The 25,424-nt window shown below is 40.0% G+C and overlaps 1 protein-coding gene across 4 annotated transcripts in view; it reads left to right on the forward strand.

Annotated features, from left to right (window-relative positions):
- Positions 1-25,424, forward strand: part of LOC126077959 (aldehyde oxidase 3-like) — a 100,592-nt gene that overhangs the window by 68,953 nt on the left and 6,215 nt on the right. For all 4 annotated transcript variants that reach the window (XM_049887763.1, XM_049887761.1, XM_049887762.1 and 1 more), the window contains 4 exons: positions 714-766; positions 10,205-10,319; positions 14,477-14,542; positions 16,206-16,394. In XM_049887763.1, coding sequence (XP_049743720.1) covers positions 714-766; positions 10,205-10,319; positions 14,477-14,542; positions 16,206-16,394 — 423 coding nt within the window. The remainder of the gene's footprint in view (positions 1-713; positions 767-10,204; positions 10,320-14,476; positions 14,543-16,205; positions 16,395-25,424) is intronic.

Here is a 25,424-nt window from a genome sequence, read left to right on the forward strand (position 1 = left end):
TTTTGATAATAGAACATGACCCTGATAAAAGTTTGAGGGAACAGAGGTTATGCAAAACCTCAGGAAGCAGTGATGGATGGGACTCACTGGCAGCAACATGAGTGGTCTACCAAACTCATCTCCTTTTCACTTGGTTCCTGTGAAGTATATATATATATATATATATATATATATATATATATATATATATATATGTTGTTGTTGTGTGCTGCCGAGTCGATTCTGACTCATAGTGATCCTGTACGACAGAGTAGAACAGCCCCATACGGTTTCCAAGGAGCAGCTGGTGGATTCAACCGGCCAACCTTTTGTTAGCAGTTGAGCTCTTAACCACCGCACTACCATAGCTGTCGCTCCAATCTAGGCCCATTTCTCCATGTATGGGGACAGGAAGATGGAGACTTTTTCTCAGATTTTGTTTGTGAACCTGCATTTAAACTTCTACCACAGGTTTTTACCTTTGTCACTTTTTCATTTATTCTGTAGACAGATCCACCGAAACAGTGACTGTCTCCTCAGCGGAAGGCAGACAAAGCCAATTCTACATCTTGAGCCTGTGTCACAGCCCACTTGGGCACTATACTTGTTCATTCAGCAAGATAATATTCCCAATAATAAGAAAAAGTATGACAGCCACAAAATGGTTATTTCCCATGCTTCTCTTCATTTGTCCAATTTTATATTTGTCTTTTGAAAACATTCCTCTTTTGCAGGTTAATGAAGCATTTACCCAAAGCATTAGTCTGTCTGCCACTGGATATTTTAGGTAAATGTCATTGAATACTTTCCTAAAATTATTCTCTTTTGGAGTACAAAGAAGCTTAGAAATGTTGTGCTTAATTGTTATGTTTTTAATATTAAGTCCTTTATTATTTATTTTATTTCACTTTCATTGAAGAGTTTTCATTAGAAATGTGTGTTTTTCTGCTGTATTATCATGACTGGAAGGAAGACAGCTTTGAGATGAGCCCCACAATGTCCTGCATGTAATGCCATATTCCATATAGACCAGGCACGGTTTGACAATTTGCCATATTCCACATAAACCAGCCCCAGGTTTATAAGTTTGATGTTAACAGGCCTGTGCATGGTGTGGACAGTTCAGAACAGAGGGATTTTGGAAAAATTCTAGTGCTATCCAGAATGCATTTAGCACTTACACCTTTCACTCTTTGCTTCCCTCCCCTCTCAATTATTTAATAGTGTTTTCTCAAGTAGCCTTTGGTGCTTTCTACTATTTCTTGATCTCCAGGAATCTTGCCAGATGGCCTATCTTCTGGGGCCTTCTTTTCTTGCCAAATAAGGGCTTGGTTATAGAAGGTGGGAGTCAAACCAGATACGACCCAAACAGCCCCATTGAAACAGTGTGGGAGCTAAACAAAGTACCACATCAAACTAGGGAGTTCATCCAAGCAGGCAACAAGGAATGTCCACTAGAAGCAACCAGAAATTAACAGCCTGCTCTTTTACCATATGGGCATATATGGGCATATCTCTTGGGCTTATTGGAATTTTACTGGTGATGTCTATAAAGATAGCCTGTTCTCTGGAAGTGGGTCGGCTCTCATTTGAATGGGAGGCATTCCCAATGTCAATGACCTATCACAGCTGTAGCTTGCGTTCTTTGCTTCCCTCCCCTTCCAATTATTCTGCATTGCCACCTTTTTTTTTTTTTTCCTTCCTTACCTCCTGCCTCATTGAAGAATTCCTTCTTCCTTCCAAGACTGATCCTTTACCTGTCCTATGGTCCTGTCCGCTCCTATCTCCTCTGAGACCTTGGTCCATCAATTATCTCGTTTCTCTGTATCTGTCCCATGGTTCATGAACTTCCTCTTACAAATATGCTCAGCTTGCCCTAACCCATTAAAAAACAACAAGCAAAATCAAGCAACAGCAACAAACAAAAGCTTTGTTACTCATGCTACCCCTCTTGAACTCAGCTATGGTTTCATTTTTCCCCTTCTTTTTCCCACCAAACATTTTAAGGTAAAAATAATAATAATAATAATAAAATTTTATTATTTTTTTTTCCCACCAAACATTTTAAGGTAAGTCTAGTTTAGCTGCCTCTACTTACCCAGCAGGGGCTCTGGTGGCACAGTAGTTAAGAGCTCAGGCTGCTAACCAAAAGGTCAGTAGTTCGATTCCACCAGCCACTCCTTGGAAACCCTATGGGGCAGTTCTACTCTGTTCTATAGGGTCCCTGTGAGTTGGAATCAACTTGATGGCAACAGGCTTGGTTTCAGTTTTTACTTCCCCAGCACCCTCATTTCTTAATCCCCTGCAAAATGTCTACCTCTTGACACCACTCTACCACAAATACTCTCTTTAATGTCACAAGACATTTTCTACTGAACTGTTTTTTATATATACTCTGTAATTAAACTTACTTCAAACTTGTAAGTGAGGAGGCATTGTTGCTTCAGAGGTAGAATTCTCACCTTCCATGGAGGAGACCACGGTGCCATACCTGCCCAATGCACCTCACGCGCAGATACCACCCGTCTGTCAGTGGAAGGTTGCGTGTTGCCGTGATGTTGAACAGGCTTTAATGGAGCATCTAGACTAAGACAGACTGGAAAGGAAGTGCTGGCCATCTACTTCCAAAAATCAGCCAGTGAAAACCCCGTGGATCACAACAGTCCAGTGCACAACCAATCATGGAGGTGGTGCAGAACCAGACAACATTTTGTTCCATTGTACGTGGGGTCGCCATGAGTCTAGGACTGACTGGACAGCAGCTAACAATAACGAACTTATAAATATTATAGCTAAATGACGTGGCTTCAGAGTCACAAATGAATTTCATCTCCAATTGATTTGTAGAGACTGCCTGAAGGACTCTCTTAAGAAGCATTTTGGAGCCAGATCTAAGCTCAGCTAGAAAGAGTAATGAAATAGATTAGCAATATCTGCCATGGGATGCATGTAAAGAGATGTGAGGACCCACCTTGGGTCACATGCTTTATATGTATTATCTCATTTAATCTTCCCCAAATCCTGCAAGAGAAGGATTCTCATTCCTCTTTGTAAATGAGGAAACTGAGACTCAAACAGGTTGGGTAGCTTGCCGAAGGTCACACAGCTGGCAAGTAGCAAAGCCCAGACTCAAACCTAAATCTATCTGAATCAAGTGTCCCTGCTTTTTCCACTTCGCCACCCTTATAACTACTCTCATTTTACTGATGGAAAAACAGGGCAGTGCGGTCAAGAAATAGCAGCCGAACTCGATAATCAGCATCATTGCTTCTAGCTAACACTTTTCTTCTACTTTTTCATTATTGTCATGAAATACTAGCTCAGTTTCAAAGTCCATGTCCCCATTACACTATGTAACCCTTCTTTCAGTAGTCTATGTTGCAGTTAATCATCTTTTAGCAAAATATGAAAATTATAATAATAATTAACATTTATTGAATCCTTTTAATGTCCCAGGCATTATTCTAAATAGCTGCCATGTGTAATCTAATTAAATCTTAACAACCTATGAGGAGACAGTATGATTTTCCCATTTTAGGAGTTCAAAAACTGAGCCTCGGAGCAGTTAAGTAACTTGCTGAAGGTCACACAGCTGATCAGGAGTGAAGCCAGAACTCCAGGTCAGGGAGCATACTCTTCTGCAGAGCTCATCATCTTCACCCATGCAGTCAGCCGCCTCTGTCCAGTGACTACTAAACACTCCATAATTTAAACTAGCATGAACCCTCTCAGGCTGAGCACAGGTTTCAAGCTAGCTTAATTGTGTAAGCCTTACCCGGCATCCAATCAAATTACCAAAATGCTTGATTCCTGGGCTATGTTGCACTGAGTTTTTTGAGGGTTTTTTTACGTTGCTATAATTCTCAGTCAGAATACATTTACAGAACTATAATTCCCGCAGTCTGATCCTGATTTTTACTTAGTGTTGTAGAAGAAATAACTATATGAAAAAGTCACTGCATTTTTTTGTGAAATGCTGTTAAAGATATAGTGCATTTATTTTTCAATGAGACTTTAAATGTCTGTGCCATAACTTACTTTCAGAGTTCAAAGCTGGGAAAAACTTTGTTTCCTAGTGATCTGATATACTTCCTTTTATTGTATAATAAACACTATGTAACTTTTGACTTCTTTGCTTTGGCGACTAGGAAACCCAAACTTAATTTTTATGTTTACTTTAGATTTTACTTTATACAAATTCCTATTCTTTTACTCTCCATTTCATCTCACTTTTTGGCTCTTATCTTTTACTCCTACTTTAATGATTTGATTCTTCTGTTTTGTTTGGATCTACCATGAATCTTTTTCTGCAAATAGACTCGTTTAAGGCTCATTTAAAAAATAAAAATGTGAGATTAAATTAAATACTTATCTCTAACATGAACCTCCTATGAACTAATTTTTTAGCCAATTAAAAAGATCCTCCTTACAATAATCCTTGTCATACCTAAAGACCATTTTGAAGTGAGTTCTTATAACTGCTTACAAAAATTTTAACTCTTCTTTTTATGTTTTGAAACAATCACAAATTTATAGAAAAGTTGCAAGTACAATACAAAGAACTTTATTTTCCCTGAATCATTTGAGAGTAAATTGCCAACATGATGTCCTGTTACCCCTGAACACTTTCATATTTAGTTATACATAAGCATAGTACAGTCACCAGAACCCCAAAATTAACACTGATACATTACTACTGTAAATCCTCCAGCCCCATTCAAGATTTTCCAATTGTTAAAATCATGCCTTTTAGAGAAAAGGATCCAGCTCAGAATTTCACTTAGCATTTAGCTGTTCTGTCTCCATGGTGTCCATTAGTCTGGGACAGGTCCTTCAGCTCTTCTAGACATCCACGACCTTGACACTTCTGAAATATCAGTTATTTTGTGAACAATCTCTCAATTTGATCTCGTCTGATGTTTCATCCTGGGTAGATGAAGGTTATGCCTCTTTGCCAGAATATTATAGAAGTGATTCTGTGTTCCTCTATTTGCATCCAATCAGGTGACACACGATTTCAATGCGTCCTCCTGGATTATGACAGTGGCCCAACAGTTTCTCCACTGTGAAGTGTTTTTTTTTTTTTCCATTTGTAATTAATAAGCACTCTGTGGGGAAAGAATTTGAAACTATGTAAATATATTCTTTCTCACAAAAATTCTACTGCCTTACTGATTGATAACAGTATGGACTGGGGGTTTCTTATTTTTTCAGTGAGTGACAATTTGTTGCTATGATTGTTTATTGACTATTATTTACTATCATTTATTTTGATGCTTGAATGACCCCAGTGACTGATTCTACCCAGGCCTGGGGCAGGGAAGTCAAAGATGGGCCTAGACTATCTAATTGTGCTGGAAACAAGGAAGCACTCAAAGGATGATGGAGACAGATCAGACAGACACAGAAGGGGCTTGAAGGGGCTCCCAATGGCCAAATTTATGACCCATTTTCCTATAGTGCAATCATTATTTTTATTATCTTTCTCTTAATTCTATTTTAATTTTCTCTCTTCTCCAAACTTCAAAAAAAAAAAAAAAAAAAAAAGGCCCTCTAGAAGGAGTCCTAAGGTATTACCAGTAACAGGAGAATTGCTCCATTATCTTTGCTTTTCATACTCCTCTGATGAACTCACAGTATTGTGATTATTTCTTGAATTCACTCTATTGGATTGTGGGCCTGTAGCATCTTTTTTTTTTTTTGCTCTTTCCTTGAAAGTCAACTTAGATGTGAAGCCAGGCTGTCACCAGAAAGCCCTCCTTCCTTTTTTTGCTCCCCCCAGTTGGAGAACAAAGAACAACTGTGAAGGGAGCAGATGACTCAGAATCCACACGCCCTTCACATTTTCTCTCCCCATAGGCAGGACTACACAGGAAGCCAAATCCTACCCAGCAGTTTTCCTCATAAGCACAGAATGGGAAAGGAGGTCGATGAACTGACTCTTTAATGCAGCCGTACTAAGCAGCCTTACACATCTGCCTCACTGTCAGCAGAGTCAGGAAGTATCCAAACTTGGCAGGGGTTCCCTGCCCTCTGCCACTATTGCCCTCTGTTTCTTTCTTTTCCCCAAGCTCACCAGGTTTTCCAAACTCTTCTTCCAATTGATGTGTTAGTATAGGTACTTTCTGACAGATAGTCCTGAAAATACTATGCAGTTTTTAAAGTGTCTACGTCAACAGCAATTTTTCTACATGAAAAATGGTAAAAAAAAAAAGAGGTTGTCACATTCAGGATAATGCATTATCTATCTTATTTAAAATACTAATACCATAGGATGAATGATAAGAGTTGGCAGAAGCGGATTCAGGGAGTTTATGGAAGAAAGAGAAAGCAGTGCTTCTAGAGAGAAGAGACTCCCATTCATTAAATGACCATGTTGGAAATGATGGGTCAGCTGCCCAATACTAGCATCAGCTGTTTAGTATGAGCAGTTTTGTCCATTTGGATCTTCACTATCAGGTAAATCACAGGGGACTCAACAACAAAGTTACAAAAGTAAACTCTGTGGTGTATTTGTTCATTCAAGTTCACGGCAATACAGTGGACAGAGAAGGGGTGCTCTGAACTACCGTCCTCTGGAGCTTCCTCCCTGACAAGTCAGACAAGATTGCAGATATTCTCATTCCAGGTAGCGTTGCCCACACACACACACACACACACACAGGTGTTGTTTCCTACAAAGTAATTCAACTTGCCAAACCATTATGCTTGATCAGATGTTTTACTTACAAACCCAAAGTTAGTGTTCTACTTTCCACCACTGTGAGCTCAGCAATAATATAAAAAGCACTGAAAAGTCTGAGTTTCCTGATTTGAGTGTCATTCACCTTTTTTTTTTTTTTTTTAGTGTAACGCTCTTTCAATTACATTTTCAACTGGAAATGGGTAGGGGTTGGAAGCATACTTTAAAATCAATGAAAATGTACTGGATGATGGAACGAGTGCAGATATCAATTATCTGTAGCTGTGATGGCTATAAAGGCATCATCCCTCAGCACCCCCGCCCCCGCACAAACTTGTGCTGAACTCAAAGTCAAGGTGTTATCTATATTACTGAAACTATACTGAAGAAATCAATATACTACAGCAACGGTTAAACATTTAGTATGAACACAGGCTTTTTAGGTTTTTTTTTTTAAATGAGCCTTATTATGGCAGAGATACAAATGATACTTACTTTGGTGTTAAGGTGCCAAAAAAAAAACCTCTAAGAAATAACTGTATAGATCCATCCTGCTTGAAGCTAGCTTAAAAACAAATCATATCATTTTGAGGGAAAATCATCAGCAGTTTTGCAACTAATAAAAACTTTGACTAAGGGGAGCAAAACAAAACTGTTTGAAGATAAGGGTTAATTTCAGAATTACCTAGGAAGGAGAAACTCACAAAACTAAAAAGAAACTAAACCCGTTGCCTTCCTTGGAAACGCTACAGGGCAGTTCTACTAAAGAGTCGGAATGAACTCCACAGCAATGGGTTAGGTTGGTTTTTTTTTGTTTGTTTTTCGTTTTTGGTTTAAGCTTTCTTTAAATTGTAAGAGCAATGATTTGGATATCTGCCTACTTTAGAACAACTGGTAAAGAAATGGGAAAAGGACTTAAGTTTTTTTTCTACTGTATTAATGTTAGTTTGCTGAATCAAGAGAAGGCATTCATCAGTTTTCAAACTCATGGTTGTACTGTTATTTTTCTTCATGGAGGAGGGAGGACACAGAGAAAGAGAGAATGTGTGTGAGAGAGAACTCGAGCACTTAGATCTGGTACTCAAGTGATGCAAAACCTAAATAAAGTGAGTGATTTTAAATTTCAAAGAGTGGCTTTGAAAAGTTAGCCTATTTAGCAGATTTTTTTTTTTTTCCTTGCAAGGCACAATTGTAAATACTTTGGCCTCACATGAAAAGACTATGGCAAAGAAAATATTTGAAAGTTGAATGGAGAGAGTGGATCATAGAATCTTATGAGTCATTAAAGGCTCTTAAATCACAAGTGATGAACATGTCTGTGTTATTGTTGAAATAAAGAACAACATCATCAGTCAAAGTTTTTCACTGAGAAAGGCTTTGTCCATTCAGCTGGAAGGCATTTTATTGAAAGTTCCACCAAGAGTCCCCTGGGTAGATTGAAATATTGTACATCTTTGGCAGAATTCTGGACCTCTCAGTGTCCTGACTGCCCAGCATAGCTTGAAAAGTAATGCACTGTTGTGTCCCCAAATGTATGAGTCTGGGTTCTAGAGTCAGAGAGGAGGAATTGTCTGCTGTGCGCGGGAGCTGATAAACTCTGTCATTTGCATTCATTTAGCCCTACTTCCTGGAAAACTTAATGCCACAGCAACTTGCCCACCAACCAACAAGATAGTCTAAAAAAAAAAAAACATTTTAGACATTTTCCTTTTTCCCCAATTGCATTAATTTAAAATGTTCTTTTAGATTTAAAAATGCAGATAGATAGTAGACTTTAAAATTTCTAGTCTTTTTAAAAATTTTTATTGTGCTTTAAGTGAAAGTTTACAAATCAAGTCAGTCTCTCACGTAAAAATTTATATACACCTTGCTATATACTCCCAATTGCTCTCCTCCTAATGAGACAGCACACCCCTTCTCTCCACCCTGTATTCCCATGTTCATTCAGCCAGCTTCTGTCCTCCTCTGCCTTGTCATCTCCCTCCAGACAGGAGCTGCCCACATAGTCTTAAGAAGCTCACTCTTCACCAGTATCATTTTCTATCTTATCGTCCAGTACAATCCTGGTCTGAAGAGTTTGCTTTGGGAATGGTTCCAGTCTTGGGCTTTGGGAATGGTTCCAGTCTTGGGCTTTGGGAATGGTTCCAGTCTTGGGCTTACAGAAGATCTGGGGACCATGATCTCCGGGGTCCTTCTAGTCTCAGTCAGACTATTAAGTCTGGCCTTTTTATGAGAATTTGAAGTCTGCATCCCACTGCTCTCCGGCTCCCTCAGGGATTCTCTGTTGTGTTCCCTGTCAGGGCAGTTATCAGTTGTAGCTGGACACCGTCTAGTTCTCTTGGTTTCAGGCTGATGTAGTCTCTGGTTCAGTGGCCCTTTCTGTCTCTTGGGCTCATAATTACCTTGTGCCTTTTAGTGTTCTTCATTCTCCTTTGCTCCAGGTGGGTTGAGACCCATTGATGCATCATCGATGGCCACTTGCTAGTGTTTAAGACCCCAGATGCCACTCACCAAAGTGGGATGCAGAATGTTTTCTTAATAGATTTTATTATAGCAGTTGACCTAGATGTCCCCTGAAACCATGGTCCCCAGACCCGCACCCCTGCTACTCTGGCCTTCAAAGTGTTCAGTTTATTCAGGAAACTTCTTTGCTTTTGGTTTAGTCCAGTGTACTGACCTCACCTGTATTGTGTGTTGTCTTTCCCTTTACCTGAAATAGTTCTTGTCTACTATCTAATTAGTAATACCCTTCTCCCTGTCTCCCTCCCCACTGTCATAACCATCAAAGAATATTTTCTTCCCTGTTTAAACTATTTCTTGAGTTCTTTTTATAATAGTGGTCTTATATAATATTTGTCCTTTTGCAACTAATTTCACTCAGCATAATGCCTTCCAGATTCCTCCATGTTATGAAATGTTTCACAGATTCCTCACTGTTCTTTATCGATGTATAGTATTCCATTGTGTGAATATACCATAATTTATTTATCCATTCATCTGTTGATGGGCACCTTGGTTGCGTCCATCTTTTTGCTATTGTGAACAGTACTGCAGTGAACATGGGTGTGCATTTATCTGTTCATGTGAAGGCTCTTATTTCTTTAGGGATTGCTGGGTCGTATGGTAGTTCTATTTCTAGCTTTTTAAGGAAGTGCCAAATCGATTTCCAAAGTGCTTGTACCATTTTACATCCCCACCAGCAGTGTATAAGTGTTCCAGCCTCTCCACAACCTCTCCAACATTTATTATTTTGTGTTTTTTGGATTAATGCTAGCCTTGTTAATTTTTAGACTTTTTAAAGTTAAAAGTAGAGCCTGCTTCCTTGAATTTTCACACTTGAAGTGGCTCAGTCTCCTCATGATGGGTCCCTGTCCCTTCTCTTCTCTAAATAGTTGGTAAAACTTTGAGAAGCATTGCATTCTGTGTTTGTAGCATAGTTTAACTCTTTAAAGCCAATTTGATTTCACTTATTTCCACATCCTTAGAGAAAGCCCCACTGCCACACCACGACCTGACTGCAGACTATATTTAATTTCTCATCAGGGGCTATGAAGCTAACATAGACTGGGAGAAGGGAGAAGGTGACATATTTCCTTACTTTGTATTTGGAGCTGCCTGTTCTGAGGTTGAAATTGACTGTCTGACAGGAGCACACAAGGTAAGCAGTAATACCACCTCATATGACATTTTTAATGGAAATGCTGAGACATACCTTTTAAGCTATCACATTGGCAAATATTTCACAAACTATAATTTTTGTGTCAGCAATCATGTGGAAAACTGATTGCCCTCATACAGTGCTGGGCCTAATTTATTTAAAGTGATTTAACCTTGCCTGAAAAATGTATCAAATGCCCTTACAATGTTCGTACAATTTGAGTTGGTAAATATTATTATTAGGCATTTTTCCTAACTCAACCTGAGGTTGGTGAAGAGGTAAAAAGGTAACCGGGGAAAACTTTTGAAGAAAGTGACCTCAAAGGTGAGTCTTACAGAATTAGCCGAGCAGTACCAGGAAAATGTAGAGGAGGTGGCAGATGGGGGTTTACTATACAGAGAAAACAGCAAAACCAGCTGGCTAGGTCTGGGGACCACCAAGAGTACAATGCAGAAAAGGCAAAGGATAGAATTATGGAGATGAGGCTGGGGAAGGAGTTAAGAATCATGGAGGCCATGTTCCAGCCCATTAACACAATTGGAATTTACCTCGTAGGGTGCAACACCAATGGAGAGTTTTTTCAGCAGCAGAAAAGCATGGGCAAATCTGTGACTTAGATAGGTCAATCTAGTGACTGTAGAGGAGGGATCTGAGGAGAAAGCAGGACCTGAACAAGGGGACCACTTTAGAGTCTGCTGCGGTAAACTAAGCAAGAGAAGATGTGAGCCTGAAGGGATAGATTTAAGACGTATTTCAGAAGGAAAACTAATGGAACCTAGTGGTGTAAGGGTGAGTGTGTGAAAAGGAAATATCAATGGTCATTTCTAGCTTGGGTGAGTGGATTCATGTTTCATTCAGTTTTATTTTTTCAGAGCCTGGCCCAGTGCCTGGCACATAATAGGTGGTCAATAAATGGTTGCTGAATTAATAAATTTTAGCTTAATTTGTAGCACTACTAATATTATATTATTATAATAATTATATACCACAAATTTACTTTTTTATACTACTAACATTTATATACTTTGCAGTTAGCAAAAACCTTTCTGGTATGTTATCTTGTTAATCTTTATAACAACTCCATGAGCTAGGTATTATCATTGTTATTGCCATTTTACAGATAAGGAGACTGAGGCTCAAAGAGGTTAAATGGCCAGATCAAAGTTACAATTAGTAAGTGGTGGCACTGAGACTAAAAATTGTTGACTCTAAATTGCATAATCTTTTCACTATACCACAGTGATTCTAGGTTTTGAACAAAGTGAAATATAAACTACCCCAAATGGCAAATCATTACTGATTTGTTCATAATATACCAATACATAAAGATAGCTTATGGAAGAGTTGGGTATAATGGATTTCCATATGTGGTAGGGCATCCTTGTCATTCTGCCCTTCTAGCCAGAGAAAGCCACAGATCTTCTATTCTTATTTCTTCTGGCAATAAAATAATTCTCACAAACATAAACATATTAAAACCTTCTAGAAAGCACACTGTGGCTTTCTAGAAGAGGGACATATTAGTCTAGGCCTGAGGGAAAGGAGGCTGCTGCCAAGTCAGTATCTTAATAAAAATTTGGAACTTGACCCAAAGTCTCGTCTACTAGAACAGTAGTTTAGATCTGTTCAGCACCCATATACTGAGCACTGGGAATACCTTCTCCCAGGCTACAAAGTCAAATAAGATATAGCTTTTGCTCCTGAGGTGCTCATGGTCAGAGAGGGAAGCAAGTTGTTGTAGCAAGTAGTTACGAGTATGCACTTTGAATGCTTAAGACAGGCCTATATAGTCAGTTAGCCATGCATTAGCTAGGTGACCTTGGTATAGTGACATATACTCTCTAAGCCTTTTTTTTTTTCATCCGTAAATCAGAGTTTATAGAAATGGAATGGGACACACAGTGATAAGTAGGGGCTAAAGTCCTAGACCCATCAAATCCTGGGATGGGAAACAGGCAAGAGAGCCAGGAGTTCCGCTCTTTCAGGAAAATGGGAACTAAAAGCCACCACCATTGTAGGAGAACAGAGCTTCAATACCTGTAAGAAATAAGGACTGAGGCAGAGCTTCTTGCTCATTCCTGAGTTTGAGAAAACAGCATTTGTTGCCTGGAAACTAGGAAACGGTCCAAGCCAGGAGCAATATTCCTACACACCCAAGAGTCCAGAGCTGCTAACAGAAAATCTGATTCTAAACCAAGGAACTTGGGACAAATTTAAGGCAACCACAAAACTACCAGAACCGAGAAATGGAGGAAAGAAAATAAAAGAAACTCCACTCAGATGAGCTTGCAATCTAAAATTAAAAGCACACAAACTAATGCTGTGAAATACAACAAATGGGAGAATATATTACCAGGGGATGAATATAATAGAGCAAACCAAAGTGACCTTAAGACAAATATGTGTAAGATTTTTTTTTAATACCTATTTAGAAAAAAAGGGGGGGGGTATGGAAAAAGTCAGTGACTATGAATCAAGAACTAGTACATATTAAAAGAACCAGTAAAAATATCCTGATGGTTAAAAAATATTCATTGAACTTACAAAACTTTAGACAAGACCCAGTCAAAAAGAATTGGTGAATTGAAAAATCATACGGAGGAATTTACTTAGCCCAGAAGAGTACAAAGATGAAAATTATGAAAGAGAAATAAGAGACATAAAGGACAAACTGATACTCCCAGGCATATATCTGATAGGCATTTCAGAAGTAAAAAATAAGGGAATGGCAGAGAGATGGTAGCTGAGAGTTTTCTAACACTGAAAGATATTGGTCTTAAAATTCAAACGGCACACCAAGTGCTGAGCAGGATACATAAAGATATATACCCATCTAAACACATTGTGATGATACATGAAAGACAAAGATAAAATATTAAAAAGCCGCCAGTGATAAAAGGCAAACTACTTATAAAAGAATGACACCAGACTTCTCTTCAGCAGCACAGCTGTCACAAAACAATACAGTAATTAATATCTTCAAAAGGATGAGAGAAAATGATTGTCAACCCAGATTTCCATACCCTTTTCTGACAGAAACTTACAGTGTTTTTCAACTATAAACTTTCACAAAGAAAATTATCAAATAACCAGAGGGAAAGAATAGGTTTTACGAAGCAAAGTTCTGAAGGAAAAAAAAAAAGTACTAAAATCTCTTATGTGGGTGCTTGTATGGATTCAATGCTATGCTAAGTATAAATGTGTTAGCAATATCTCTTACACATAGTGAATACTCAATAAATGGCATTTATTCGTTAACCCTCCTTGGAAACTCTTTTGGGCAGTCCTACTCTGTCCTATAGGGTTGCTATGAGATGGAATCGACTCAACAGCAGTGGGTTCTTTTGGTTTTTATTCATTAACCCTGAGGCTAAAGATAACCCCTGCCACTATGCGACATCCCTAGGACATTTTATATTTAACATGTTTTCATTGTACAAGTTACATCTTCTAAAACTCTTCCATATTATTATTTTTGGTATACTTACTTCCAGTGCTTTTCCATATACTTTTACAAATTGATTTTCATTTTTGTACATAGTTTCCTAGCCTTTTTTTTTTTTACTTGATGTGCTGCTATCATAACCATTTGCCCACATTATTACTTAATCTTCATAACCATTATTTTAGATCACTATATAATATTAAGGAGCCTTTGTGATGCCATGCTTAAAGTGATTGACTGTTAATGGAAAGGTTGGTGGTTCAAAACCATCATCCACTCCGTGGTAGAAAGATGTGGCAGTCTGCTTCCATAGAGATTGACAGCCTTGGAAATCCTATGGGGTCACTATGAGTCAGGATCAACTCAATGACAGTGAGTTTTTTTTTTTATATATAATATTAAGACCAACGAAGGTGAGACTTGAAACTTCTATTTTATAGGAAGATGGACTAGGTACTTATAAACATTTAAAATTTTTGTTAGAATCCACATCAACAATTTCATAATCAATACTTAGCCAATAATTTCTAAATTTTATTTAAGAAATATATTTTAACTGACATTATTTGATATTTTATAAGACCCTTACCAAGAGTAGAACTTTTCTGTGATGTTTTCTGATCCCCTTTTAACTCCGGAATAAGAAAGTATTCTTGTTGCTCATAAAATGAAGCACGTACCATAACACCTGTTTCTTTTCAATTCTGTATAGAACATTAGAACTGACATTGTCATGGATGCTTCTTTCAGTATAAATCCTGCTGTGGACATAGGACAGGTATGTGCATACTTTCTTCTCTGGTATCCATGAGTTAATATGTGGATGTTCCATATACTAATCATATAATATTTTACCTTTTCTGGATACAGGTTGAGAGACACAATTCTCTTTCTTCTGTTTTCTATGTGTCTCTAAATAGTTTGCTCTATTAGCTTAAATTATTTCCCGTCTTTCTTCTTTTTTTTTTTTTTTTACCCATAATAGTATGGGCAAATTGAATTGAATTTTATTTATTCATTAAACAAACATTTATGGATTATATTACATAGTTGTAGGCCTGACCCAAGAACCACTGAATCAAATGGGGCCCAGGAATCTGTGTTTTCAATAAGTCTCTCAGGAGTGAGTGGTACCCACTGGTAGATAATGGGAACCATTGACTGATGACTGACTGGCTAAAGGCAAGGATATGAGTTAGGAACTTGTTACAAACAGGCAAGAGATGGCAGAGGCATAAACTAGGGCAATGGAAGTAGGAATGAGGTAGAAGATACAGATGTTCAGAAATACTTACGAGGTAAAATCGACAATTGGCAGTGGTTGGTGGGAGGAGGCAGTAGTTGAGAGAAGGGAAGGAATACAAATGGGACCCGAATTTCTGTCATGGAAACCTATGTGAGTGGTAATCCCAGGGACTGAAATTTCAAGTAAAGAAGGAAGTGCACTTAAAATTAAAAGGTAAGATTGAGTTCAGTTTATTCTGTTGACTTTGGGGTGCCTGGGGGAGAGCCAGGTGAAGGTATCAAGAAGAAAGTTGGATTTCAAGTCCAAAATTCAAAGCCTGGGCTGTTGATGTAGATTTTGGAATGATCCTCAGAGAAGTGGTACTTGAAACCACATGAGAATCCATGATCACTTTACAGAGTGTGTGTGTGTGTGTGCGTGTGTGTGTGTGCGTGTGCGTGTGCGTGTGTGTGTGTGTGTGAATGGGCCAATGGTGAAAACTTGGGGCCTTAACTCCTAAGTGAAATATTTCACAATTGTACTCATTAAAATTTTAAATATAAGCAAAATGTTTTACCACGTCACAAATATGAACAAAGAAAATGTTTGAAAGTTTATTTCAGCATACCATGCAAATTTCTATCATTAATTCTTCCTGAGCCTCCTTTTCGGAGGACTAAATTCTATTCAAAGACCACTAAATTAAAAATTCTATCAGATTGTGTTAGAATTTAGTCCTTGTAATCAGGGAAAGTAGGGGAATGATGCTGGGATATGAATCTACTGGTAAAGAAATTGGCTGGGGCATTCTCTCTTAAGGGAGAAGATCCAAGACCTTGATCACCAACCTTAGACCTTGAAAGAAAGCCTGCTAACTGGACAAGTGACATTGGGGTGAATGAACCTGATTCCCAAAGATGGGAGATGGGAGAATTGGACATCTGTTTCTAAAATCGCTACTATGCCAATGGTTTATCTGGGACCGTTAAATATTAGTATTATTTGTTTTTACAGGCAAGTCTAGGCATTTTTCTAAAGAATTTTACCCAAGAATATCAGAAAGACATTACTTGCATCTGCAACTAGGATATGGAGATCCAGAGAGACCTGGACTCCAAAGCAAGTCAGTCGCTTACAGGAACTACATTTTTAGATGTTACTTGGAAATTCACAGTACATCATGAAAAAGCAAGGCTCATTTATTTCTCTGTCTCAGGTTGAAGGGGCATTTACTCAAGGCCTTGGACTTTATACCCTAGAGGAGCTGAAATATTCACCTGATGGGGTCCTATACACCCGGGGTCCGAGGCAGTACAAAATTCCTTCAATTACCGATATCCCAGAGAAGCTTCATGTGTCCCTGTTGACCCCAACCCAAAATCCAATAGCAATCTACTCCTCCAAGGTAAGCATCTAAGGCCAGTCTTCATATAACTTGTCACCTATAAATTTCTCTTAATGACTGAATAAACCAAACTCCCTATCAGAACACAAATCATATTAAGGAACTCTCTGAGATTATAGCCTGGAGAGAAATAGATATGAAAAATATGAAAGAGAATACATAAGGGGGAAACTGCATTAAGATAATGCCAAGGTGGACAGGGTAATTCACAGCTGGCAGCTACGATAATTAGTCCCTCACGGGGGTATTTCTAGCACCAGGACACCCATTTCAGTGTCTGGAAGCCCTTGAAGTCTTTTGATGAAACACAGAAGCCATATTGGTGCCCTTTGCAGAATCTTGGGAGGTTTCTTGTCTTTGTGATGCCGGCCAACACCAGAGAAGTCAGCCATACACTTCTCATGCCTGACTCAGAGGGATGCATTTGAGCCAGTACTCAAATAAAAAGATAAATCGGAATCATTTCATATCCCCTCACAGTTCAGCTCCTCTCCCCCTCATGTGACAATAGGTGCTGAAACAGAAAGCCAGTCCTACATCTTTATTGCTTATTCCTCCATTTCTCCCAAACCCCCGTGTGATGCACAAAGGGACCCTCTGCCCCTCCTCAGCACCTCCAATGTGAAGCCATGGCTCCACTATCCCAAGCCGAGCTCAGAGATGTCATTGTACACAAATCTCAACCCATTTTGTAATATAATCAATTCTTTCTGTCTATGGATGATTTGATTCATCACCACATCTGACTTTCCACGAATTTCTCTTTACTCCCTCCTGTCTAAAGCCAATTATACTGCCTTTTCTCAGGAATATTTATGTTGTTCATTATCTCTGCTTAAGGCAACTGAGAGTTTTATGTAATTACAGGCAGTCCCCAGATTATGAACCAGTTCCATTCCTAAGACTGTCTTTAAGTTGAATTTATACATAAGTCAGAATGTTTAGGTAAGGTTTATATGTAATGTAAGTTAGCCAAATGTTTGTCTTAGTATATAGTATATACATTTCTATGCATAAAAAAAATTAAAGAAGCACTTCCATATATACTAAAACATCTTTAACATAATACAGTAATAATAATAATAATAATGTTTTTATGCAAGTTGCAAAGTAGCACCCTTTTAATTATGAATCCTTGTATGTACCTTGAATTTTTAATATGATAAGCTTTATGAGGTTTGGTTCATAACTATAGGTTGTATGTAAGTCAGACATTCATAACCCTGCCTGCCTGTACCTAAATGTCACATAAGGGGGTTGAGACCTGAGATTCTATTTTAATATGAGTGGAGCTTGGGGAGTTACAGCCTTGGAGAATCTCGTTGTTAGTTGCCATTGAGTCAATTTCAACTCATGGCGACCCCATGCATGCAGAGTAGAACTGACTGTTCCATAAAGTTGTCAAGGCTGTGATTTTTCAGAAGCAGATCACCAGGCCTGTCTTCTGAGGGACCTATGGGTGGTCTTGAACAGACAACCTTTTGACTAGTAGTTGAAAACTTAACCTTTTGCATCACCCAATGACTAGGAGAACCTAGTCTTCCATTTTTCATGATTTGGTTGTTGTTGTTGTTGTTTCAAGTTTTAAAGACTGACATGGCCAGATGGACATGTTTATCTTAATCTCTAGTCTATGTTGAATATGTTGGCACAAAGAGGCTGGACTTAGTCATACCCTTTTGATAACATCTACAGAATTGACCATTGTTTGTGATGTAGCAACATATCAACGCACACACAGTTATGGTCCTGTTCTGGTTCTCTGAGCTTATAATTTCAAGCCTAATGCCTCTGGATAGTGTTTCACTTAAACTGGTTGACACAGCTTATAGCCCACTCACTTCTCATCCCTTTAATCTGGCCTCTGCTCTCACCACGCCACTAAAACAGTTGTCCCCAAGATCCCCAATGACCTCTTTGCTGCTGGATTCATTGGGCTCTCTTTGGCCCATAACCCTCTAGACTTTTCCGTGGATTCATCACAGCTGACCACTCCCTCCTTCTTAAAACACTCTTATTCCTTGGTTTCTGAGATGTCTTACCCTCCTAAATTTCTCCCTCTCTCTTGGGATTCTCTTTCTTTGTTTTGATTTTTGGTGATGATTGGTTTGTCGGTTGATTTTTGCAAGTGCTTATTTATCTGCTCATCCTTAAATGTTGATGTTCCTAGTGACTCTGCCCTGGACCTCTTTGGCTTTTATCCTGGGGGTTCACTAGGTAATCCACTAGTAAATATCTATAAGCACCTTGAAGGTAAGGCCGATGTCACTCACCCTGTGTCCTCAATCCAGTGGCTAAACACAGTATGCACTTAATAAATATTTGATAGGTTGATGGAGCTTTTCTATCTCTAATCAAATCAAATCTAGCTGGCTCCAGACCCACTCCATCACTGCCCTGAAATTCATCATCTTCTACAAAAGTGTAAAGCTCAATATGCTGTACTTTTTGGAGAAAGATAAGTGATCATCCTTTCTTTTACCTTTCTCCTGTCCCATGGGTAAAATTTCTCAAATAAAGAGTTTTGCAACCTGCAGTTCACTGTCCTTTAGAGGATCATAAAGTTAATTTACCACCATTTTTTAATTGAGTAGAAGAGAGTACAGTAACATAGAAAATATCAAAATGTTTCACACATAATAAGGAGAGGGATCAATTTCTTAACTGTGTAGGGTTGTGTGTGTGTGTATGCATCTGTACATGCATGCTGAACACATGAGTGAACTAGTAGACAGTATAATATATATATCTTACAGTTGATTGGCCAAAAAAGTGAGAAACATTTCTCTGAAGTGTCCACATCCTATAACCAAGGTCAAGTGTGAATCCTAGTACAGTTTATCTCATAAACAACATAGCACGATATATATTCTTCTTCTGCAGCCCTAACAAGCATCATGAACTTAAATCCATTCCAAAACAAGTTTAGGAAGAAGCCATCTTTTCATTTTAATAGTGTCATAAAAGGCTAGGCAACTCAAAAGTTTGGGGCTTGTATTTTCCCTTAAATTTTTTCCTCTTTTAAACAGATTTCATCAAAATAAAAATTATATTTTTTTATATATAATTAAAATGTATCATGATATATTTTGTCAGAATCTAATTTGATAGCATCAAAATATTCTATTTCAGGAAATGCATAGTTTTAATGGGAAACGGGTCATGGGAACTCTAGACTAGCTGTAGAATCCTATGAATTCTACAAATGTGTCTAAGGTTGGACCACTGCAGATTCTCATCAGGCCTGTAGAGGTGACTCGTGATTCTCACACTCTACCCTCTCCCCGCGGTTTACAAGAGGGACAGCTAGGAACCTTTTTCAGATCCTAGAAATAAAGGTATTAGTAGTTGTAGAATCTCTCTTCCAATGGTTGCGGCCTTTTGAGACCCAGGAGTATAACTTAAAAGACGATGGTCTGTCTGGAAGTAACTTGGGAGTGTGTCACCTTGTCAGTTTCAGAACCACACAGGGAAAAGGCCGTAATGATGTTTTACAACACTCTCTCTCAATGGTTTACTTTTTTAGGTGTTCATTTTTCAACCAAGACACATATAGGTAACAGAAACCTCTTGACCCAGCACAACATATGCTATTCTGTTCCAGTTTCCTCCTCCTCCCCATCCATCTAGGCCATAGATGGAGAGGAGGGAGGGGAACTTCATTGGAGAAATAGGATTATCAACTTTCTTGTAGAACTTGTTCTTTTGCCCTGGGTGGTGTAATATCTTCTCTCTGAGAGTTCTTGGCACCCTGGGACTCTTCATTTATGTGTGCAAATGGACTGGGCTTTATTACCTGTCTTGGTTGCTGGGCTTCTCCCCCAGTCTAGCACTCACAGGTCTAAATACCCAAATTACATAGCGGCTACATACCAACTGGGGCAAAGGAGGAGAGCCTTCTAAGGCAATAAGGGAGCACCCTGCATACTAGAGACAGGAGGACACCTGCAATATTTCTCATCATGGAGAAATCACCATGTAACTTGGATATTACTTGAGTTATCAGAATAAAAGTCAGGGGTATCAGCAAATATTACTACCTGTAGAGGAAATAGTATTTCCATATCTGAAGAAGAATGTGTCTAGAGAGGGGATGAGTCATAATCAACTATAGAAAATGGGTCTCAAAGAGGAAAGACTTGGTTATGTAGACGCAGCCTTGTCCAGAGGAGAGAAATGCTGAATCAGATTAGTACGTGGCTTAAACTGTAACCTTGCAAGTCCGACTGAATACGGTCCAGTCCCAGCTCCAGTGCTCACTAGCTGTAGGGCCTTGGGCAGTTACCCAACTGCTCTAAGTCCTAGATTCCTCATCTAAAATGGGGACAGTAGCAGTGCCCACCTCACAGAGATGTTGTGAGGATTAAAGGATGCAATCCAGGCAAAGGGCTTGGCAGAGAGTCTGCACATGGTAAACTGATGAAAAGTGTAGGCCGTTGATAGCATTTACGTTGTTATCACTAATAACCACACTCATCATAGACAGGTATTTACTCATTCATTTATTCATTTGATAAATACTTACATCAAGTACCTGCTATATGGGGGTTTGGAACCCCTGTTATTGGCCAAGTAGTGGCATATTTCATTAAGTTTCTCTATGGCTGGAATGAAATATCACTTAATATATTTCTGTCTGACTCTGAGCCCACTGAGGAGCCCATAGTTTGGCTTCCCCGTAGATCTGCCTGCAGGAAGAGCATACCAGCCTGGCAAGGGGACCATTCCTCTCTGCACAGTTTAGTTTCTCCTTGTAAGTTAATGTAATGGGTCTGGTTTATATATCAATCTCTGGGGAGTTCGATTAGTGTTCCAGGGGCCAATCAACTCTAGAGCCCTAATACAGTTAGACTTCTTTTTGCCTGGTGAGCTAAGGTTTAGATTCCAGACTATAATTAATGCCACCCTACAGGGCCTGTTTGACCTGAAGTCTCATTGCCTTGTGATGCCTCTCAACCCTGGAAACTCTTGTATGCAGGCAGCCAAGGCATGGTAGCAAAAGTCCTGGCTATGGACTCTGAAGACCTTGAACTGAGCTCCAGTTCAACCACATTCAGCCACCTGACCTTGAGCAGGACACTCTGAGTGCAGGAGCCCTTATTGTTCCAGGATTCTTGAAAGAATCCAATAATCTATGTGGCCATGTATTGGCAGTGCCATGCGGAAGGCAGGTATAAGAATCACAAGGTTAGGATCCCTGTTGCCCATCTCCAGCATTCTAGCCTGCTCCTATTTTGGGGGCTGGGAAGGGAAGCACCTGTGTACCAGCCTGACTGCCAGGACCTGCCAGTTGATAAGGGCAGAAGGCAGGAGCCTGCCAATTGGTCACTGCTATAAGACAAGACTGAACAAGTATAGGTGGAGTAATTAGCTACCTGCTGATGTCATTCGAAGGCTCTTGAAGCCTCCTTGAGGCAAAATAACTATCCCAACTGCCTGCCAATTCCCAGCGTTAGTTGCTGCTTCAGGGATCCTAGATGTGTTACATGAATTAAGGCATGATTGATCTGTTAAGGCAAGAGATTAGCTACAAAAGACATTAATAGGAAGAAGTTATATAATCCACAGTAAAAACCATTTGATAGCTTCTCCTTGTACTGATAATAAAACACAAAATTACTAACGTGGTTTCCAAAGCCCTGCATGGTCTAGCCCCTGTCTACCTTTTCCAGGTCGACTTGTGTCACGATTACCGCGCTCCAGCCACACAGCCCTTCTTTCCGCCCCTTGAGTAAGCCCAGCTTTTCCCTTTGTCAGGGCCTTTTCATATGCCACCCCCTGCTCAGGATTTCCCCTTCCTCCCACATCTGACAGGCACAACTCTTCTGTCTCATAGCACCTGTTATTCTTCCTTTGTTGCCCTTCCCCCCACTCTAAGTATACATTTGTGTGCTTGCATATCTACTCATTGTGTCCCTCACCCACATGAATCTAAGCTCAGCTGGGACAGGGGCCATGTGGGTTTTGGTCACCACTGCAGCGCTGGAGCAAACAGTTAAGCACTTAACTAGTGGTCAAAAGGTTGGGGGCTCAAACCCACCCAGAAGTGCCTCGGAAGACAGGCCTGGTGATCTGCTTCTGAAAGGTCACAGCAGTGAAAACCCCATGGACCATCTCACTCTGACATTACTGGCACTAACCAAAAAAATAGAAAATAACAAATGTTGGGGAGGTTGTGGGATATTAGAACTCTTATGCACTGCTGGTGGAAATGTAAAAGGGTACAACCACTATGGAAAATGATATGGTGCTCCTTTAAAAAGCTAGAAATAAAAATACCATGTGCTCCAGCACTCTCACACCTAGGAATATATCCTAGAGAAATGAGCTTTACAAGAATAGACAAACGCACACTGCCTTAGTCATCCAGTGCTGCTGTAACAGAAATACCACAAGTGGATGGCTTTAACAAAGAGAAATTTATTTATTCACAGAAAGTAGGTTAGAAGTCCAAATTCACGGCGTCAGCTCCAGGGGAAGGAAAGCTTTCTCTGTTGGCCTTCTCATCAGTCTTTCCCCGGACTAGGAGCTCCTCTGTGCAGGGACCCTGGGTTGAAAGAATGCACTCTGCTCCCAGTACTGCTTTCTTGGTGGTATGAGGTCCCCCCACCCCTCCACCCCCCAACCCCCCACCCCTCCACCCCCACGCCAGGCTTCTGCTTGCTTCCCTTTCATCTCTTGAGAAACAAAAAGTGGTACAGGCCACACCCCAGGGAAACTCCCTTTACATTAGATCAAGGATGTGACCTGGATAAGAGTGTTACAATCCCACCCTAATCCTAAGAAAAAAAAATCCTATTTAACATAAAATTACAATCACAAAATGGAGGACAACCACACAATACGGGGAATTATGGTCTAAACAAGTTGACACATATTTTGAGGGGGACACAATTCAATCCATGACACATACCCATGTTCACTGCAGTATTATTCACAATAGGAAAAAGATGGAAACAACCTAAGTGCCACCAACAGAAGAAAGGACAAACAAATAATGGTACATACACACAATGGAATATTATACAACAGTAAAGAACAATGATGAATCCATGAAACATCTCACAATGTGGATGAATCTGGAGGGCATTTTGCTGAGTGAAGTAAATCACGAAAGGACAAATATTGTATGAAACCACTATTATAAAAACCCAAGGAAAGGTTACACACAGAAAAAAAAAATCTTTGATGGTTACAAGGGAGGGGGAGGAGGAGAAATCACTAACTAGATAGTAGACAAGTGTTAACTTTGGTGAAGGGAGAGACAACAACACACAATATAGGGGGAGTTAGCACAACTTGACTAAAGCAGTCATAGAAGCTTCCTAGACATATCCAAACACCTTGAGGGACCAAGATACTGGGGCTGAGGGCTAGGGACCATGGTCTCAGGAAACATCTAGATCAATTGACATACAGAGTTCGTAAAGAAAATGTTCTACATCCTACTTTGGTGAGTAGTTCCTGGGGTCTTATAAGCTTGCGAGCAGCCATCTAAGAGACATCTATTGGTCCCATCCTGTCCGGAAAAAAGGAAAATGAAAAAAACCAAAGACGCAAATATCAGTCCAAAGCACTAAGGGACCACATGAAGCACAGCCTCCACTAGCCTGAGCCCAGAAAAAACTAGATAGTGCCCAGTTACCACCACCGATTGCTCTGACAGGGATCACAATAGAGGGTCCCAGACAGAACAGGAGAAAAATGTAGAACAAAATTCAAATTCTCAAAAACAAGACCAGACTTACTGGTCTGACACAGACTGGAGGAACCTCTGAGACTACGGCCCCTCAACACCCTGCTAACTCAGACCTGCGCAACTCACGAAGTTAATCTTTCAGCCAAAGATTAGACAGGCCTATAAAACAAACAACACATGTGCTTCTTAGTTCAGTCAAGTGTATGAGACCAAATGGGCAACACCTGCCCAAAAGCAAAGATGAGAAGGCAGAAAAGGAACAGGAAAACTGTACGAATGGACACGGGGAACCCAGAGTTTAAAGGAAAGGGGGAGACTGCTGATACTTTGCGGGGATTGCAGTCAATGTCACAAAAAAAATTGTGTATAAATTTTTGAATGAGAAACTAACTTGTGCTATAAACTTTCACCTAAAGCACAATAAAAAACAAACAAACAAAAAAACCTATGGAGCAGTTCTCCTCTGCACACATAGGGTCACCAGGAGTGAGACTCGACGCCACAGCAACTAACAACGAGCAAGGCTACTGTAGCCTAGGAAACATCTCTGGGCACCTTACAAAAGGCTCCCTTCCTGCAGGTGGACGTGTCCCACGCCAGGTCAGGGCTGGTGAGCAGTGTGGGCTGGACTTCACCCCGCTGGCTGGCAGCCCTTGTCCAGCCAGGGCTAAACAGTGCCAGACGGTACGTGAGACAGTGTCTTCAATACATGCAAGGATGAGTGAGTGGCCCCTTGACACAGCTGAGCAGGGCCTGGGTTCTAGGCTGCTTGGGGTTCAATTTGAAAGGAAGATGTTTAAGGAGATGTGGAGCTTGGGGGGGGGGTGGGGAAGCAGCAGGAGGGCTTAGCAAGGTAGAGTGGGCAGAGAAAGAAACTAGAGGATGGAGAAGGCTATCAAAGCAGATCATGCCTTAGGACGGAAGGCCAGGGTAGAGGTCAGTAGTAATTGGCAATGGGAAGGACAGAGAAACATACACCATCAGAACTGGAACAGGCCCCAGGGGATGTCTAACCCAGAGGCCCTCAATAGCAGGTACTGCCCACCAGCCTCCAGCAAGGGCCAGGTATAACTTAAAAAAACATTGACTCATTATTATAATTCCTAAGTTTATAATTTGGGAAAAGCTCTTTAAAGCCTATTATTTTCTTAATTTGAAGTACTGAGGCTAAATCCTTGGCAGGGGCCCAACTAGGAGTGTCAGACAAAAAGCAACTGCTTCTAAACCCTATTCATCCTTCAAGTTCCAGTTAGCTTTGTGGGTGATACCGAAGTTCTCGAGTCACCAGCCTCACCCTGCACGGTCCCCTCGGGCCTGTGCATGCCAGGCCT

This window comes from Elephas maximus, chromosome 6, assembly GCF_024166365.1.
Source record: "Elephas maximus indicus isolate mEleMax1 chromosome 6, mEleMax1 primary haplotype, whole genome shotgun sequence".
Lineage (NCBI taxonomy): Eukaryota > Metazoa > Chordata > Mammalia > Proboscidea > Elephantidae > Elephas > Elephas maximus.